A 20,456-nucleotide genomic window follows, 5' to 3' on the forward strand; every position below is an offset into this window, starting at 1 on the left:
TCAGAAAAGTGTAACAGCATTTTCAGGAAAGCAGAAAAAAACAACAACAACAACCTAAAAGTAACAGCCAGAGGCTGCAGCATCATCCAAAGTATCCATACTTCAGAAAATGTCGGTGTTGCAGCTCAACTTGAAATCATGCTTTTTTGTTGTGTGAACTGAAGCAAAGGTGCAATTTCAAAAGAAAAGTTCAAACCAGTCCTTCAAGTTCAATCTTTTCCTTTGCAGCATGACTGAACTTCCACATGAAAACAAACCTGGAAACTTTGTGTCCAAGTATTGAGTAGCTGCATGCAACTGAAACGTCAGTAAGATTAATTGATACTAACCAATCAAACCTAAATGAATCACAGGTTTTCTCTGTACAGGTTCTCAAGTACTTCTGAATGTCTAGTACTGCAGTGCTTATTGTTATTATAATGAGGTAGCCCCTGTTAATAAGATACATGTGTTTGTGATCATAAAACCCTGCAGGGCTGGCGGAGGAGGATGAAGGTGTGACTTACTACATCCGCTACTGCCCAGAGGATGACAGTTACATGGAAGGTATGGACTGCAGTGGCCAGGCAGACTGCAACCACAGCAGCAGCCACAGCCAGGGGGACAGCGTCACCACCATGCAGCCGGGCGGAGCCCACACTGATGAATGTCAGGAGGCTGTTGAAGGCTGGGCTGAGGAGGGGGAGGCGGAGGGGGAGGAGGTGAGAGAGGAAGAATGGGTGGAAGATGAGGAGGAAGAGGGGGCTGTGAGGGAAGAGTGGAGAGAAGAGGAAGAAGAGGTGAGGGAGGAATGGAGAGAAGAGGAGGAAGAGGTGAGGGAAGAGTGGAGAGAAGAGGAGGAAGAGGTGAGGGAGGAATGGAGAGAAGAGGAGAAAGAGGTGAGGGAAGAGTGGAGAGAAGAGGTGGAAGAAGTGAGGGAAGAGTGGAGAGAAGAGGAGGGAGAGGTGAGGGAAGAGTGGCAAGAGGAGGAGGTTGAGGTGAGGGAAGAGTGGTCAGAGGGAGGTAAGGAGGCGAGGGAGGAAGGCCAGGTCAGGCAGGAGCAGTGGGCCGGACGAGAGAGGCACAGGGTGGAGGACTGGGGTGATGGAGAAGGCGAGGTTCGCTGCGAGGTTGTGGAGCAAGATCCGGACGAACAGATATACAATGGAAGACCAGAACCCATCCTGGACCATCACCATCACCACCATCTCCACCACCAGCCCTCCATGCAAGACACCCTGCACACCCGAGACGAAGAGGAGGAGGCAGAGAGCGAGGAGTACTGCCCTAACGAGGAAGAAGATGAGGACGGTGACGAAGAGGAGAGACATGGAAGGGCCTACACTGGAGACTACTATGCCCCAGAGGACAATGGGAACTCAGTGCGAGTCTCTCCATACCGTAGCCGTAAGGTGCTGGTGGTAGAGGGGGAGACTGGCGAGGAAGCGGAGGAGGATATTGACCAAATTGTTGCGGAGATCAAAATGAGTATGAGCATGGGGAGTCTAAGCAGCAGCACTGACCAAAGCCCAGAGGAGCTAGCGCAGGACCCTACACCAAGTGACTACCCTCACGCGAAGCCCGACGCAGCCCCCTACCCACCTGCTCACCATCGCCACGACAGCAGGCCCAAGTCCCTGAACCTGCCCTCCATGCACCTCAACAACCCTGACCTCCAGAAAGGAATCAAGGCACATGCACGCTCCCCTGAAGACAGGCACAGATGGCAGCCAGAGCAAGTAAGCTGTCGTTCAAAGGTTATAGCTGTGAACATTTTTATTTTTACCATTTACACACTTACAGTATCAGCGTCCCTCTTTGTTTGTTTTTACAAAACAAACATAAAACCAACCCAATGAGGGAAATTAATAAAACAGAATAGATGTAAGAAAAGACAGATTTGGTCTATTATCTAACATACATTCTCCTGACGAATACTATAATTGTGATTTGATTTAATTGACTGCCCCTAATGAGCCTGTTGACAGCCATGTAATAGATGTTTGAGCTAATGTTAGCTTCACATGCTGAAAGGACAGACTGCTTCACAAATATTCACTCATACTACTCATTCCTGCAGGTCCCACTCTAATCCTAAAACAATATTATGTGTAAAAGTTCCCACTAATGTTTACCTTCCACCTGATGTCAGTCATTTACACTTGACTATTACCAAGCTAGCTACCTTTCTGAAAACAACGTGAGGTGGCAGACAACAACCAAGAGTTTCAGCCATCTCAACTGAAAGTCGACGAATAAACATTTTATCTGTTAGGCATTGTTAATAAGGTGTGATATAGCCTTGTTAAAAATGGCAGCCCTGCAGTTTGAGAACTCCAGTTGATTTCTATTTATAAAATTGTAATTGCACCTTCCTCTTAAAAAAAGAAATAATAATAATGCACCATACTAGGACCCTGAAAAATTGAATTCAGCCATCATTCATTTTTTATTGTTCCCACTTTTCATACTTTGACATTTTTGACTGACACGTAATGCTGCAAAAAGGCCTATACCATCCATCCATCATCTGCAACCGCTTGCTGGAGCTGATCCCAGCTGATATTGGGCGTGAGGCGGGATACACTCTGGATAGGACGCCAGTATAACGCAGGGCACATACTGTAGAGACAGACAGAGACAGACAACCATTCAATTCACACTCACATTCACACCTACGGGCAATTTAGAGTAATCAATTTACCTAACATGTCTTTAGACTGTGGGAGAACCCGGAGAGAACCCACGCAGACACGGGAAGAACATACAAACTTCACACAGAAGGGCCCCACCCCGGATTCGAACCTGCAACCCTCCTCTTGTTGTGAGGCGACAGTGCTTCCCACTACACCGCCCAAAAAGGCCTACGAATTCAATTTAATGCTATTGAGAAATTAAACTAAAACAACAATTTTAGATTTTTTTAAATTCCATGAATGGATCACAGACTTCTTAATTTCTAATGTGTTGAATCAGGACTGCATATACAGAGTAAAACACACAAATGAAAAGACAGAACACACCAACAACAACATCAACAACATAATGCTGATCTGGTCAGAGCCTGCAGAAAATGTACTGTACATTCAGGCTGTTTCAATACTCTGTGGCACAGACTCTTGCCACTATATGTGTCTAAAAGAGCTTTGTAGTGAGAAGCTGAAGATGAGTTACATGACATGTTGCTCATTGCCATACAGAGAATAGCCTTAGCCTTTTCCCTCCCTGATGTTACCTTGAGATGTCCCCCTCCTCATCTCTCTCCCTTTCACAGCCCTGGATGAATGCACACTATACTCTGTACAGTCACACCGATTGAGTCAAACACGTGCAGAGCTCCCCCGCCTTCTAACAGTCAGATGGTTAAAGGAGAATAGGGATCGTCTCCTGTGGGCAGCATCCTGATACACACCTGCTCCACAGTGTGCACATGTTACATTCACTGTGTCGCTCATTTGTAGCACAGAACTGGGTCAGATAGTGTAACTGGATTAAATTGGAAGAATGTAGATCACACGGTAGATTCAGAATACTCACAGGCTCACTGAGATTATTCTGTCCTCTTGTCCTCTGTTATTAAATGTAATGCTCTCTGTACAGCACTTCAGCATGACCTTTACACGAACCAGGACAACAATGAATTCAATAAAAGCCTTGCTGCACAGTGTGAAGTCAAAAGATCATGAATAAAAAGTGTTAAAAAGCAGGAGGAGGTCATCTACACACGTATTCTGTTAGTGTGATGCATCTGAGGAAAGCAGAGTATTTTACACAGTATTGTAGTCTTATTAGAAATGCTACATGTTGTAAACATCAGTATGGCAGTGTTTAACTGTGACATGTTGGTATGATCACCACTGTGTCAAGGGTCAAATATTAAATATTTAGACTGATCATTTCCCATAATATCCTTCTTCTTTCAGGCAAACCTATTTAGAAGAAGAAGAATTATTTTTATTTGTCCCGCAAGGGAAATTCATTTTTTTCACTCTGTTATTATTATACAGGTTACACACACACACAGGCCCGAAATACACACATGCACAAACAGGACCTATATACATGCAATTAATGGAGAGATGTCAGAGCGAGGGGACTGCCAATGGCTCAGCACCCCGAGCAGTTGGGGGTTCGGTGCCTTGCTCAACAGCACCTCGGTAGTGCCCAGGATATGAACTGGCACCTCTCTAGCCACCAGTCTACGCTCCATTCATGGTCCACACAGGGACCCTCCGGTTCCCAGCCGAGTCACCTATGGACTGAGCTACTGTCGCCCCTATTTGCTTACAGTATGTTTTGCGCTGTGATTGAATTTCCCTACCGACTACCAGCATTTTTCTAGGGCTTTCCTCAATAACAGGAAAACAACCATTTTGATATTTATAATGTATACAGTTATTGTTTAATTATATGAGTCCATGAGATTTCTTAAATAGGTTTATCTGTCATTGTGCATTTATTGTGAATTATAATGCATTTATAATTCTTTATGACTGAACTCATAAACATTCATAATGCTTTCTGATGCACTATATCGAGTCATAAAACATTATAGATGTGACTTTTAATGAATAAGATCAAGTATCTTATGGATGTTCTTGACTACCTATAAACTAGAGTTTGACTGATCTTATAATACATTATGGGCCCGATTTAGATGATCTATGGCACATGGTCTAAAGTGCATGGCACAAGTGCATTTAAGTTGTATGTCCAACTCCACTTTTGCTAAGTAGTTGGTGCATGATCTGCAAAGTAAGGCACAGGGGGCTAAGGGGTTCTATTTAGTCTCTTCATTTATCATGGGTGTGTTTTGGATGTAACATGAACTAATCAGAGTATCCTACCCATTTCCTTTAAAAGCCAGGTGCACCTGCTGCTGGCACATTGCTATTTAAACAGCGAATTTATAAATGTACACAGTGTAGAAACAGCACCTCTTCAGCTTTTTTCATATTTTAGACAATGTAATTAATATTTTCTTCATTAATGATGTATTACTTCACCCACCCGCAACCCATCCACTGTGAATTAACTGCAGGGCGGCGGGTATTGCTAATTCTTTCTGTTGTCTCAAGATAGCAATGCACCTGACCACACCTCACTTTAAGACCAACACAGCCATGGGTGCACTGATGGGTGCAAGTTTCCTATTACTAGTTCATGCAGTACCCTTAGTTCAATTCAATTCAATTCAATTTTATTTATAGTATCGAATCATAACAAAAGTTATCTCAGGACACTTTACAGAGTAGGTAAAGACCACACTCAATGACTTATTTATGATTTACATAGACCCAACAATTCCTCTGTACAGTATGGTGGCAACGAAAACCTTCCCTTTAAGAGGCAGGAACGTCAGACAGACCCAGCTCTGTGGAGGATGGCCATCTGTCTTGACCGGTTGGGGAGGAAGAAAAGGAGAGAGAAAGAGAGAAAACACACACAGATGGACAGGGAGAGACAGACAGACACACTTCCAGAGAAAAGTTATAGTATATAGTTAAAATTATAGTTATAGTTATCATTGTATGTGTGAAGTAGAGTGAAACACATATTGATGCATCTAAAACAATTACGCATCATTATGATGTTTACTTAGTAAGTAAAGTGTATAGCATTTATGCATTTAAATACTTTATGCTGCAAGTTATTAGTATGACCCAGTATAACACTATTATGTGTTCTATAGAAAGACCATGAACCACCAAGTCTGTTAAAGACCACTGACAAAAGCCAAAGTGTACCACAAAAAAACCCACAAAATAAGCATATTCATCAGATGGACTTGTGTCTATAAAATTAACATTTATATCTTTAACATTAAAGATTAAATAAATATTTCTGAAGGTGACATGAACTGAACTGTCGTATGCAGTACATTTGAGTGAAGACTACCCCTTGAAATTGAATGCTTGTCATTTGCAATATTTTCATTCTGATGGTATTTTATTTTATCAGATAATCTGTTGAGTCTTGCCCACCTTTAGCTGAAGATGTTATACTGAAAGGTAGGAAATATATACTGTTATTGTAACATTAACTTGAAGCTGATTTGATAAATAGTTGCAGGAGTGCAATATCACACACTCAAGTAATTACAAAAATATCCCGCTATAAATGTTTCGTGTATACATGTTAGCAGAATGTCAGTGATCTTGTAAATGCTGATTTATTGATAATGAACTTCTACATGTAGCCTCTTCAATATTTCCTTTACAGATTACAGATAGGCACGCACAAGGTTTGACTGGAGTCTGTACATGAATGTAGTTTTGTAGAGCATCACAGTTTAGCAATCCATCCCACCAAACAACAACACGAACCGTAATTAATTTAATGGCTGTTTGCTCAACTGAGTTTGGCAGCATGATGAATACTGATCAGGACTTTACGTTTAGCTCTCTCTCTCTTCGCAAAGGAGGCCACTAATGTCATGTTTGTAGTAATTAATTTCAATTCCAGACTCACAACAGCCCGGGCTGAATTTCACTTTTAGGTTTCAGGATTTATTGACAGGAGGATTTCATTACAGCCAGTTATACGATTTAATGTTAATGAGAAGCTGTGGACTGCAAGAAATATGTGCAGTGTGATGGAAATTGATAAATAAGGTCAAAATCATGTTAAATACACAAGTCCTTTACATGAAGGATGGTTCTGGTATTTCTTGTAAAGACACAGGGACATTGTGCGCCTAAAGAGCCTAAATCCTGCATTTCCTATGAGATACTACACAACACTGCTCTTTCTGTTCCCTTATCCTGTGATACAAGTAGGACTATGTTTGTCTGTTTGTATGCAACTGAGAAATCCTGTGATATGAGTGTGACTAATGTTACTGCCTTACCTTGTACGTCACCCAGCTAAACACTGACTTATGTTTTCATGTTCTGTATTCAAAGCGAACTGCCCTCAGCTCTGGCTCTGTCTCTCTTCCAGCCTTTACTCATAGAGAGCTCAGTCTTTTCCTGCAGGAAACTTGAATAAAACCACAGAGAAAAGCCAAACTCGTTTGGTGTCAATCTGTTGACGGTCTTTTCCCATAATACCAGGGATATAAACGTAGTTGTAATCCTCCCTCTGTATGATTATACACATGTTCTGTGTATGTCTCTATATGTGAGGAGAGAGATGAGAGAAAAGGAAGACAGAACTTAACCATGTGCCAGTTTGAACCAAGAAGGCTTATGTTCTTCAGAAAAATGCTTCACCCTCAAGATGATTTTGTTTAATTTTACATTTGTTATTGTTAGACCCACCTTGTTTGCAGCCGGCCTGCCTACACATTCAAAACCTCCCACATGAGTCACATTATTCTTCCTCCAACCCGAGCTTCTGCCTCTCATTTAATTCAGGTTGTAAAGAAAGGAAATGTTTTCCAAATATTTGACTTATTTTATTCATTATGTCCTTTGCTCTCTCAGTTGTATCCTTTTCTAATTCTCATCTGTGCGCACCTTTTCTTCTGTGTTGACCTGCCAGGTTAGCAATGCTGCAGAGCAACCAAGAAAACAGCAGCGCTCCGACCTCAACGTTCCCCTGGAGAACAACAATGTACCCGAGGTAAGCTGCTCTGTCGCAGTTTGTGTGTGTGTGTGTGTGTAACTGAGTAAATGAGTGATTGTGTAATTACAACCTCAGCTTATGTCCTCTGCTTACGGCGTGATGGCGTCCTGATAATTGAGCAGCGTGTCTGCTTTTGCAGTTTTATGAGAGACATTTTTCACTACGATGCTGCAGTGGATGCTTCCTTCACAGGCTCCACCCACAGCTCCCTGTCCTCAGGTGGAGTAAACTTTCTGAATGTGTAGTGAGCAGGTTAGTCAAGTGGGACGAGTGTTTGAATCTCATGAATCACTTTGCATTTCACAGCTCCCTCTCTCTCTCTCTCTCTCTCTCTCTCTCTCTCTCTCTCTCTCCTCTCTCTCCTCTCTCGCTCTCTCTCTCCCTCTCTCTCTCTCTCTCTCTTTCTCTCTCTCTCTCTCTTTCTCTCTCTGAAGCCATCTCTCGTCTGAAGCTTCATCCTCCCTAATTTACATTCTTTCTCTTTTACCTCCCACAGCAATGTTGATGTGTGAGGTGGATGAATACCGCTTTGCACTCTCTCTACATCCACTTTTGCACTGACAAGGTGTAAATGCATAATTGTATGAATGTGGGGCAGTTTTACAATATGTCACTTCAAATTTGAAGCATTAAGTCCTCACACAGGATTTGTTATCATTGAAGTTGCCAACAAAGCAAGAAGGCATCATGTCTTGCATGATAGGAGGGTGCTTCTTTACCTCAACGATTCTCTGCTCCTCTTTGTTTGCTTATACTTCATTTGAAGTAAATCAGCAGGCTTCCCTGTGCATCATCTCAAATGTTTGAGCTGACGTCTTTAAAATGAAATACATAAAATTCTCAGCTTGATTCCACAAACTTACACATGCTGTTTGAATGCAGTAATTTACATTAAAGCTATTTTCCCACAGCATGGGAAACGGCTCCACTCGGTTATACCCGACTTGCTCTTTTTTGGTTTTTCATTGTTTACATTTTTTTTTTTTGCTCGCACCTCGGTCGAGATTCCAAGCGAGCTAAGCTGATACTACAAGGTGGAGTTAAAACACTGCAGACCATTGTTTGGTCAGGGAGAATGGTAACATTAGCATGATACGGGAAGTCCTAAACAAACCATGCAGTTTTTTAAATAGCCATGCTACTGTCAGTAGCAAGTATACATTTGTATTCACTTCTCCCAGATTTTAACAAATTGCATCCCACAAAAGTATACTGTACAACTCTGGTTGCCAGTGAAAGGATTCAGTCAGTGTTGCATTAAAGTCACAGCAACTGAGAATCGGGCCTACACTGAGTAGTGAAAAAATGAAAAGAGAAAAGTACTGGTACCAAAAAAGTAGAGTTGTTCAAATACCAATGCCAGTATCGGAAATGCCTCAGATACAACCTAAAATGCTGGTATCTGTATCAGCGAGTAACGCAAGTCTCCTTGGAATTTATTCCTGAAAAGAATGTACTTTAAAATAGTTTAATTATGTCCTTTATCAGTTATGTGACTGTAGAATAATCAAAGAAAGTTGCATAGCATTCATTCTCTGTATGTATTTGTTCATGTTATACAAACCTGAGCCAGGCAATATAACAATGACAGCAATCATATCACATCCCTAATAACAAAATAAATAATAATGAACATATACATTTTGTAACGCACTGGAATCAGATCGTATTCGATGATGCGATGGAATCGGAACATCTCTACAAAAAAGTGAGTCAAGTCGAGCAGAGCCATACCAAACAGATGAAACACAGCTGAAGAAAAGCAGCAGATGTTAGCCAACTGTAACACCTAATAACATTCACAAACAGAATTAAATTTGATTGCTTCATCTGACACTGTAGAGACATGCTCCAATCACTGCAAACCTATCCACAACCATTAATCCCTCATATCCTGTTTCTGTCTCCCAGCCAGCAAAGAAGGTTGCATCGTTTCCCAGCTTTGTCGATGGTAAGTTAATCTCTCTGCGCACCTGTTTGGTGATGAAATCCAAAATATTGTAATTGCATGGACCCATCCCAAGTATTACTTTGCCTTCAGTCTGTCATTTCACAGGCTTGATATAACTCCAGTGCTCTTTCCCTGCCTCTGGGCAGATGCTAGGCCTAATGATGTGTAAGGGGCTTAGCTGCCTGTCTGCTCCTTCAGATCATGACGGCGCATTGTGTCCCTGAGTGGGTGTCTGAGAGTATACATCTACATATCACAGAAACAGATTAATCTCAGCCCAGCCTCCCACCAGTACTGCACTTCCCTCAGCTCACAGCCAGTGGCCATCTCACTACTGAATCCAATCCAGCCCGTTATCAGCATATCACTATCTCCAGAGCAACAGCGTTTGGCTCTATTTCTCCACACACCGCGTTGACTGGAGTGATTACAACGCCCTCTCCACCACACACCCTTTCATTCGAAAAGCACTCTATCTTTCCCCACATCTCCCTGTTAATCACCATCCTCTCTGCTTCTCCCTGGACCAGTCCCAGGACCCTGCGAACCGGAAGACCTGATTGATGGAATTATCTTTGCTGCTAACTACCTGGGCTCGACTCAGCTGCTTTCTGAGAGAAACCCCTCCAAGAACATACGCATGATGCAGGCCCAGGAAGCTGTCAGCAGGGTCAAGGTAATCAAAACACACGGACTCAAACAAGCAAACACACACACGGGACAAGATATCCATACCCATACTTCTCCTCAATCAGCAGGACACAATTTTTTCAGTTATGCTGTTTCCTTCTGAAGGAATTACACAGATTTAAATGAGGATCTTCTGCCCTTTTTGACCAAAAATTCCCAGGAAATTATCATTAGTTTCTAAAGTAGGAAATTGCAGGGGGAACCAAACACCTTTTTAAGGAACTCAGGAACCTTAGCTGCTTGAACCAGGGACTAAATGTAGGTCCTGTACAATAGTTGCAGGTGAAAAGAGTGTACTTCGGGGCGGTACACTCAGATGTTTCAGGAACCTTTGGAGTGGAGTCTGCAGGGTTAAATCTTGCTTTTTGGTTAAACACAGACACTGCAGCTGCTTCGACTTGTTTACAGCTTAATTTACAAAGTTAGGAAACACTGGGCGCCACTTGTATGAGTGTTAATATGAGGGGCCGCCATTTCTTTCAGAAACAGTGCACTCTTTTAAATCATATCTTAATAACAATTTTTATAGACTTGCTTTTATGTGATGTCATCTTTTTATTGCTTTTGTTATATTTTTTGGATTTAACGCTTTTATTGTTGTTCCATTTGTCTTCCCTCTTCAATGTTCTTGCGTCTTTTGTCTTGTTTTTATTTATCCTAATTTTGTCTTGCTTTTTCAATTCAAGATTCAAGATTCAAGATTCAAGAAGCTTTATTTATCCTGAGGGAAATTATTGTGCAACAGTTTCGATACAAAGGAGGAAAAGGATCAGAGTAACAATAAGCATAAACATAAATCAAATCAAAATAAAGCTAACGTCAGATAAATCAAGCAATGAACCAAGTGTGACAGAGTGCAACAGACGTCGTTGTTAAGTGTAGGTATATACAATATACAACAATACGCAGCGTGCAGTTTAGCAGCAGATTGAAATAAAATAAGTACAAACTAAATAAGTGAGAAGGAGCGATAAGTTATAAGTGTTAAAAATGTTAAAAATGTAGCAGCATGTCCTACAGAACTAACTTTGTTTGACTTTCTTTACTTATATTGCCTCCTAAGCATCCTGCTTTTGCTCTGCTTTGTCTGTCAAAGCACTAAACTATTTCTTTAAAGGTGCTATACGGTATAAATACAGTTATTATGAATGAATGAGACAGAGGGAGCAGCAATGAGAGAACAAACAAGAAAAACAAAACTTAGTTTGAGAATTGTTTCATGCTGGTTATGTTCTTAAGTAGGAAACAATAACTATACACAATTCTCAGTTTTCAGTGTCCTTTGAATTAAATCATTACACCAAACTCAAACATCAAAGCACAACAGGATGTGTGCATTGTTTTTTCCCTGTGTATGAAAATTGGATTTCTAATATTGCTTTTTTTTGTCATTTATCTATTTGTCTATATTTTGTGGCTTTTGGATGTGGTTGACATGCATACAGGAATGCACAAAGGGATATACAAATAGTTTGTTTCTGCTGGCCCTGCTGGCAAATATTTGATACTATTAGCCGCTTTGTGCAGTCCTCATTGAGTCTGAAGAGCTGGTTTGTAATTTGCAGCTGTACGACTTTGAACATATTTTGGAAGTTGGGAAGTATTCAGTAAACATTGATATTAAAGAGTTGAAACTTTTTGAGGATCAGAAAGTAAATTTAGATTGTGCCTCCTGAGTACCCTGAAAGGTCCCTGGGTTACTGGAAAGGTTGCTGCAGTGGTAAACAGCCACTGTATTTTACACTTGAGTTCCCTCCAACTTATTCCAGGCTTTCAGAGGTGATGCTGAGATGAAAGAGCATTTTACATGAGGGTTGGTTCTCTCTCTTCTCCACTGAGGTGCCAGCATAATGTTACAGTTTTCCTGTTGTTGTTCAGGCTGCATTGGTAACACCCTGCAGGAAATATGTCCAGTGGCTTTACATGGCTGGTACTGCATGTTTGATCATATTGTCATATTTGAATTAATTTCTAACATGATTGTACATATTTCCAAGGGAAAATAGATCAACAAACAAGTGAAACCCTGCTATGTCTGCTTATTATTTAAATGCTTCATCATTTGCATACTACGTTTGAGGTAGTTTAACATATGGGCCAGATTCCTCCTAATGAAATTTACGTGGACATCAGTGCTGTTTGCATCTAGAGATAAAAATAGATAGTCACATATAAGCCCTGACTGGTCTTTTAGGGTAGCTAAAGAACTTGGCCAGATTGGGCGTAGGCTCATTGTTCTCGGAGCTGGCTGGATAATGGGACGGCTGGAATGTGAACCTAATATTTTCCCCTGTTGACACTTTCTACCTGCTGTTCACTTATGTTGTTGCGATGATGATATTCCAGAGCAGATTGAGACGGTAGCATAGCAGCCTAGAGGAGTCCTATTATTCTTGATTAACTTGAACGCTTTGTTCACCCCTGTTTCTCTGCCCAAAGTGCTTGTGTCCGACAGACAACAACTACTCAAAATAATAGACTTTCAGAATTCCATTTCTTAATCGTGACTTGTGTGCAAAGAAACTAGTTTTTTTATGGGGTGACATAATGCAGCACTGATGTTTTGGTGCACATCTACCCAAACACAAGTCTCTTTTATCTTCCTCTCATGTGAACATAAGCTTGGCTGTATTTCTAAATATTAAATGACCTCCCATGTAGTAGTCTACTTTTAGAAAGTGTTTGTCCAGTGGGGATACGTCAGGAATTGAAAGAGTGGAGAAAGACAGAGAAACCTACTGTACTGTATGTGTCTTTTAAGTCTAAAACATTAGGTCAGGTTTTCTGATCAGGTCTCAGGTGCATGATATCAGCAATGAAATTGCACAATCTGTGCCAGTGAGGAGACCCGCTCTAACCACACTGTCTTTTTTAGCCATATATTGCAGGTTCCTTATGCTTGGTAATGGTTCTTAAATAAACATACGTATACTGTGGTCCTTTTATTAGGGACATACTCAGAAGATTAAGACTCTGCTCTTATACTTCAGTAGTCCTAAAACGCAGCCCTATCCTTTCCTTTGACGTACTTCAGTGTAGTGTAATTTATTACACATGAGGGTTAGTGGTCCTGGTGCAGGCTCAAGAATGTGTATTAATGTCATCAAATCGTGGCTGAAGAGGGCTATGCATGCTACTGATGCCTGCAAGTATGTATATAATTATGCAAAAAAATATAAAGGTAACATCTGTTGGAATATGATGTGTCTCGGCCAATACAATACTAGGGTTTATGTACAGATACTAAAACAATACTTGTTTTAATTCCTTTATTTGAGGAAGAAAAACATCATATTCTTCAACATTACATTTAACCACATAGTCACTTTTAATTGTTAATATAAGTTATTTCCTGATCAAAAATAAGAAAAACAAAATTAAATTGTAAATTTGAATAATTAAATGTCTGATTTAAGGTTAACAAATCTGATGAGGATTCAGTGCCACCTATGTTATGTTATGAATTTTTTTGTGATTCGCTACTGGGACCAACAAGTGGAATCACATTTTGTAGTCAAAGATTCAACCCCAAATCCCCAATAACTCTACCGTGAAGGGTCACAACCCAATCAAACGACATTCTCCAACAAAGAAAAAGGGTGACAGGTAAAGTGACGGTGCAGTTGGCTGGTTTCAATCTAAAAAGCCCACTTCCTCACAACGAGGATGTCTACTGGCATCATTTCACTATCTATCCAATCTGCGTTTGGTGCTTTTCTCACTCACTAACTCACTCACTCTCTGTCATGCACAGTTGCCTCCCCTTTGCAAAAAGTCTTGTCAGGATGAAACCATGGCAACAGTTAGCTATCACCTTTTTTAGTGCTCTCCCCTGCTTGGAACAGGTCCAATGAACTAGAAGTCGTCCATTATCTGCTTGATATGTCCCTTGTGGGCAAATGAAAAGCTGTACAGCAAAGCGAGATTTTTATCTCTGACATTGAAATGGACACAGCCTGCTGCACACAGACACGATCCACACATGCAGTAACGTGCAGCCACGTTTGTGTATTTGTTCAGGATCAACCCGACCAAGCACACATGTAGTATATATACAAGCGCAGGAACACACTGAGACCCTGTAGTGCTGAACTGAGCAAAAAAAAAACGAAGTATGTCAGGTAAATTGTAGCAAGCAAGGCTGTACAGGTTATTTATGCAGATATTTTTTGGCATGATGTTCACTCTGTTTGATGTAATATTTATGCAGCTTCAACCCCCCTGACTCACTCGTTCTCGCTGTCTATCCCCTCCCTGCTTAGCTTCTCCTCTGCAGAAGAGCAGTACATGCTGCTGAAAGCCTCAGATGTCTGTTGAGAGCTGATCACGGAGGAGGAAACTTTACAAAATCCAAAAAGAGACTCTACCCTTTGGGCGTTTTTTTCTCTTTTATTTATTTATTTATTTATTTTTAATAATGCTGTCTTAGCGGTCACAGTTCTGCACAGCGGCTCAGGCGAACATCCAATCTGAAATGTAATGAGGGTCAAGATCATTTCCTCTGGTCGATGGCAGATGGAGAGAGAGGACAGTTGCTTAGTTTGATCCTTATATAGCAGGGATGAGAGTGCTCCAGAAGATTATTAGTGTAAGTTCAAGCACTTTTTTTACTGATGAACTAATCAAACACATGAGCTGTGTAAAACTGCCTCAAAGTTGATCCAAGCTGTTTAATTCCAAACAGTGACACAACCTTGTAAAAAATTTTTTAAATGCAGCCCAGAGAAAACAAACCCCAAGGGCACAGTTTAAATCCTTGCTCTGGGCTTTTCCCCCTCCCTTGTCTCTGTGAGTGTTGATTGTATTCCAGAATGTCTTTCCTGGTAATAATGTTAAGACCGAGATGTGAACAAAGAGGTGGTTAGAGCAGTGGCCACACACTCAACCTGAATTTTAGACTTTGTTGTCTTTGTTAGCTGTGGTGCTTTTAGAAATTTAGGTCTCACCATCTGTTTTTCTTTTGGTTATTATTTTGACCACAAAACTGACACTTGCAAGCTTAAAATTGATAAGAATGTCTGAACAACATTCCTCCAGACCCTCTTAATAGAGCTTCATATAGAGGCCAAGATTGCAGGAACAGTGTCAACCCATATCTGCCTTTGATTTACTGTGTTTAAAAGAGAAAAGGCAATTAGATTTCCTCTGTAATTGCTGTTTTGATTTGTGTCTGATAACCAACACGACTGTGCGAACGTTATCTCCACAAACACACACACACACACACACACACACACACACACACACACACACACACACACACACACACACACATACTATTCAGTCACACACACTTCCTCTGTCTCTGTCTCTGTCTCTCTCTGAGAACAACAATAGCACACCTGTTGTTTGGTCTGGGGCTTTACTGTCTTACCTTCTTTTATTTACTTTCTTTATTTCCCCCTCCTCTTCCTCCTGTTTTTTGTGCTCCCGTTTCCGCTGACCTTGTCTCGTCCCAACGCCCGCCTGCCCACCTGCCCGCCTGCCAGAGGCTACAGAAGGCTGCCAAAATCAAGAAAAAGGCGGTGTGTAATAAACAGAGCAAAAGGAAGACCCTCTGGCCATTTCCCCTCCACTCTCACCTGTTCTTTTCCATTTTCATTTGTGCCTGTCACATTGTTGTGTTCGTTAATTTAGTCAATCAAATCTTTTGTCAGGTTTTCCAGAACTAAGACAAACATGTTTTATGTTTTGCATTTTGGCAGTAAGAGTCTTGCATAAGCCTAAATGTGTGTTGTATGGCACAAGATGGAAAACTGCTAAAGCCAAATTTAATAACCACATATTTAAATACAACCACTGTGACCACAAGGTAACAGAAAAAAATGTCAGCAGGACACTGCTTGAGAAGCTCCAGGCTGTAGGGTGGCTTGGGCTCTCTTAATATGCCGTTATTACTGTATATGAACCTGTGCAATAATCCGCGTGAAAGTACGCAATAACACTGTGATTGATTTATTAAAACTTTGTATGTTTAAGAGTGTGAGATAAGATAAACTTTATTGATCCCACACAGTGGAAATTTACATGTTACAGAAGCTCAAGGGTTTAGAACAGCAGTGAAAAAATTGAACAAGATAGAAATACAAATAAAGTACAAAAGAATACAATAGAATAAAGCTATATGCATTAAATAAAATTTTATAAAAGCTATATACACTATATACACCCTTCACTTATATAGATATACATACATGCTGGATGAATTGCACGGGAACTTTTATATGTGCGCCTATGTTGTAAAACACACATGATGTGTAGCATTGTACATGGAGCATTCAAAAAATGCTCCATGTACAATGCACAACATAGAGGCAGAAATTACACAGAATAGTCTGTTATAAGTGGTAGTTGATGGAGACAAGCATCTGTGTTACATTACTGATATTAGTCACAGACATACAACTTCATTTCAGTGAAGAGAACAGCAGGAAACATCACTCAACTCACTGCAAAGCCTGTGTCACCAGCCGCAACTCTAACAAGCATATGCAAATACTTTTTCATATTTTGTTCTTACATTGCTCGTACCCTCAAAGGAAGTTGGATTATGTATTTGAGAGCATGCCTCACCTTTTGGGTAATGGTCACTTCTTGATCCAGTGAGAGAAGGATCGGCTGTAAACAAACATCAGCTATGACTGCATGTGTTTTAGGCTCAATGAGCTGAAAAACAACGGAGGGCTTAGAAGAAAACAGCGTTATCAGAAATGGTTGTTAGTTGGATGTCTTATATTTCTGGTCCCATTTTGTTTTTTGTTTTTTATTTTTGTACAGCTTGACATCGTAGTTCGGCAACATTTTAGTGGTAAACATCAGGTTTTAATCATACAGTACATGCACAAGTCTGTCATAGAAGAGGCTGTATGACTGCAATCATAAATACTCACCGAATGAAAATAAGACAAGGGGAAGAATTATATCTATTAATCTTTGGTTAGTTTCCATGAAGAAACTTGGTAGGGATAAAAATGAATGTTGCAAATCTCCTTCCATGAAATATTTAATTACAGCTTTATGCTTTTTATTTATATTTTTTGCCTTATTACAAATGCATAAGGCAATTTCAATTAGGCAAAATCAAATAAAATTTTATTAGTCTGCAGTACACAATGATAAGAGGGAAATGTGCGCAGGCTTGTTCTGTGCTAAGTGTGCATTGCTCTCACTGGCAAAACAGCCAGCTGGTAAGGGTTTAGTGTTAAGCTGTTTCTTGTTCCCGTGCCAGCTTGCCGTCCTCGTGCCAGGCCAGTTGATGTACACTAACACCACTGCCAAAAGCTTTCTTTTTCTGCCTTTTCCACCTCACCTTTAGACTCAACAAGCTTTCCATCTAACAAGCATTCCCCCCGAGCTAGCTGGACCCTAAACTATACATGCATGCATTTTGGATATCTGAACGTGTACTTTCCGACATTTAACGCAAACACCATTCAGGCAATTGTAAGTCACGACGACCAGTCAAGTTTGGTACACAGATCTTGGACAATCAAAGTCGAAGAAAATTATGTGACCAACTCCTCTGTTGTGCTTTTTTTTTTTTCATCTTGCCGCAGAGCGCAGACGGAGATGCCCAAACACTCACTGAGGTGGATCTGTTCATCTCCACCCAGAGGATCAAAGTCCTTAACGCAGACTCACAGGTGAGTACCAGCGACCACACATACTTTTCGCCATGTTCCTGTCCAGAGTTTATCACCTGTGGGCGCTAAAGCTGTTCGCCCTTGACAGTAATTCGGGCACGCACTGAGCTTATACAAGGCCTTGCATCAGGGGAGAGTTGTTGTGTCATGGCTGTCATAAATGCAGCTTAACTGTTGACACAAACTGCTTCTTATGAAATCCCACCACTGATTGCTATGTATTTTATTTGTTTAATCTCATGATGCCACGATTCTCTTTGACTGAGGACAAGAATAGACTCGGCAAAGCCAAAACATGCTGCATGAACATCTGCGCAGGGAGGGTAACTTTGGGAGCATGCACTGTGCAAGCTGCACAATCTGCCCTCCTTGTTTTTAGGATAAGAGTGTTTCTTTATAGCTGAACATTAGTATAAATATCTAAGCCACGATTTGGGATGGGTAAATCAGTACCCTTAAAGGGATATCGATGGCAATAATAATTTTCATATGTACCTGTTCTTCTGTCTTTTGCTGTTTATTGCTTTGCATTTATGTCAAGGGTAGGGTGTTTTTTACTGCTGTCTGTCTGTTTATTTCTTTTTTTTGTACATGTAAGGTGAACTTGAGTGTCATGAAAGGGGCCCATAAATAAAATGTATTATTGTTATTATTATTATTATTATTATTATTATTATTATTATTATTATTATTATTATTATTTAAATACACCATGTTCAACTTCACCCCACCACAGACTATGGGTTGTAGTTGCTGTGGTTATGGGCCAATCACAGGTTGTGTTAAATCGCTTGTGGTGATTGGCTGCGAGTCCATTTTTTATTTTTCTATATCTGGGTACAAAACGGATCAAATGCAGGTATCATTTGGCTGGAGAAGTTTGAATACTAGGTACTGGATTATTTAGGTCAGTTAAGGTATCGAGTAGGGATACCCATCCTTATGCATGACCACATCACACCTGTACTCAATTAGGCATTTCTTAAAAGGCTGTCTAAGTTATAATACACATGTGTTCTCTTCAGTTGTTCTACAGACTGTCAAAAATTAAAACAATCAGACTGAAGTTTGACTTTCTGAAGGTCTTTATAAATGAAAAAATAACATTTATCCATCAGGTTTTTTGCAGAGGCTTTGGTCAAAAGTTTTCTTTTAGCTCTACAGAAAGCAGCAGAGCATGTCTTCACAGTAGGAGCAGTCTTTGATAGTGGAAATGTTTCTGCTTCAGTAGAACTTTGCGTTCAAAGTAACAGTTAAACGTATATTTGATAAATTATACATTTGCAGTATTTCAGTCTATTTCTGTCTGGCCATCTGAGTCTCTGTGTGTGTGTGTGTGTGTGTGTGTGTGTGTGTGTGTGTGTGTGTGTGTGTGTGTGTGTGTGTCTGCCTGGCAGAAACTAACATGCTGCAATGCAGTTTATATCTTCTGCCCATTTTCATATGGTTGCCTCTGATCCTGGCATTCTTAAAAGAAGAGATTCAGGCTTCATTATGCAATCAAAAGGCTTGATGCAGCTTGCATGGGGGTTTCCGACATTGATACATAATAAGAGTGACTCCAAATGTGGGTTAGACAGCAACAATGATAATTAGGCTACTGTAATAAAACCACCGGGCCCAGTTAATAAGGTGAAGTTAACAGAAATTAAATTTAGCGTATTATCATAAAACAAATAAGTTCCTCTAAGCAAACCTGCAGATTCGCCTTCAAAGTCCACATCGTCCCTAAACCGCAGTTCCATAGTTGTTCAGAATCAGTACCTCATAAAATCTACATAATGACACAGGGCAATTATTTGGCTGAATAAACATCCACAAATCACTTTCAATACAAACACTAAACCTCCAAACCCGGTCTGAGGTTTTTTTGCACCTGTTCATAGTTTTCGGAAGAGCGTCCTGATTCATGGAGGCATTATTAGGCTTTAATCAGGTCATACAGTAGTTTTGAATTTAATCCAAAGAGGACCTCCATGTTTTCTATCAACAGTACTTTCACCTCACCCCACATGCAGCTTTGACAAAGAAAGAAAAAAAATATGTTGCACACTGGCACTTTCATTCTCAAAAATGAAACCCACTGTTGCCAGAAACAGGATAATTACCATAAACAGTTACAAAATATTTCTTAAAGCTATGGTAGTATCAGAGAAACATAGATAGAAAACTCCCTGTGAAGAAATATGTGTTATTAAAGAATTTTGTTTCTTTAAATGTACAATTGTATTGTAGTATTTTGTTGGCTCCAGCACATGTATACTGTTTTACTACCCATGAATATTAAGGTCCAGTAGTATTTTACTTTTTGCAGTTTAGTGGTTTACTTCACTGAGTCGCTTCAGCACATTTAGAAAATAAAATGTTAAGTAGGATTTACGGTATATCGCATCTCTGTTGCAGTAAAGTAAGTAAAGCTTTATTTATATACACCAGCACTTTTTACATACAGTTACACAGTACTTCACACAGACACATAAAATGTAAACGAATTAAGAAAGAAAAAGTACATTAAAACATTCAGCACATTGAGAGACAGAACCAATGAAAACAAACCAAACCAAAACACAAGACAAGGCACTGAGATCTATAAAAAAAGGCTTGCCTATAAAGATGTGTTTATT

At 40.3% G+C, this 20,456-nt stretch overlaps 1 protein-coding gene across 1 annotated transcript in view; it reads left to right on the forward strand.

Moving 5' to 3' along the window:
• The window catches only part of apba2b (amyloid beta (A4) precursor protein-binding, family A, member 2b), a 64,046-nt gene that overhangs the window by 34,451 nt on the left and 9,139 nt on the right, over positions 1-20,456 (forward strand). Inside the window, exons 4-9 of the mRNA XM_083917416.1 lie at positions 475-1,718; positions 7,465-7,545; positions 9,460-9,499; positions 10,030-10,175; positions 15,679-15,714; positions 17,746-17,832. Coding sequence (XP_083773542.1) covers positions 475-1,718; positions 7,465-7,545; positions 9,460-9,499; positions 10,030-10,175; positions 15,679-15,714; positions 17,746-17,832 — 1,634 coding nt within the window. The remainder of the gene's footprint in view (positions 1-474; positions 1,719-7,464; positions 7,546-9,459; positions 9,500-10,029; positions 10,176-15,678; positions 15,715-17,745; positions 17,833-20,456) is intronic.

This window comes from Echiichthys vipera (genome assembly GCF_963691815.1).
Source record: "Echiichthys vipera genome assembly, chromosome: 1".
NCBI classification, from domain to species: domain Eukaryota; kingdom Metazoa; phylum Chordata; class Actinopteri; order Perciformes; family Trachinidae; genus Echiichthys; species Echiichthys vipera.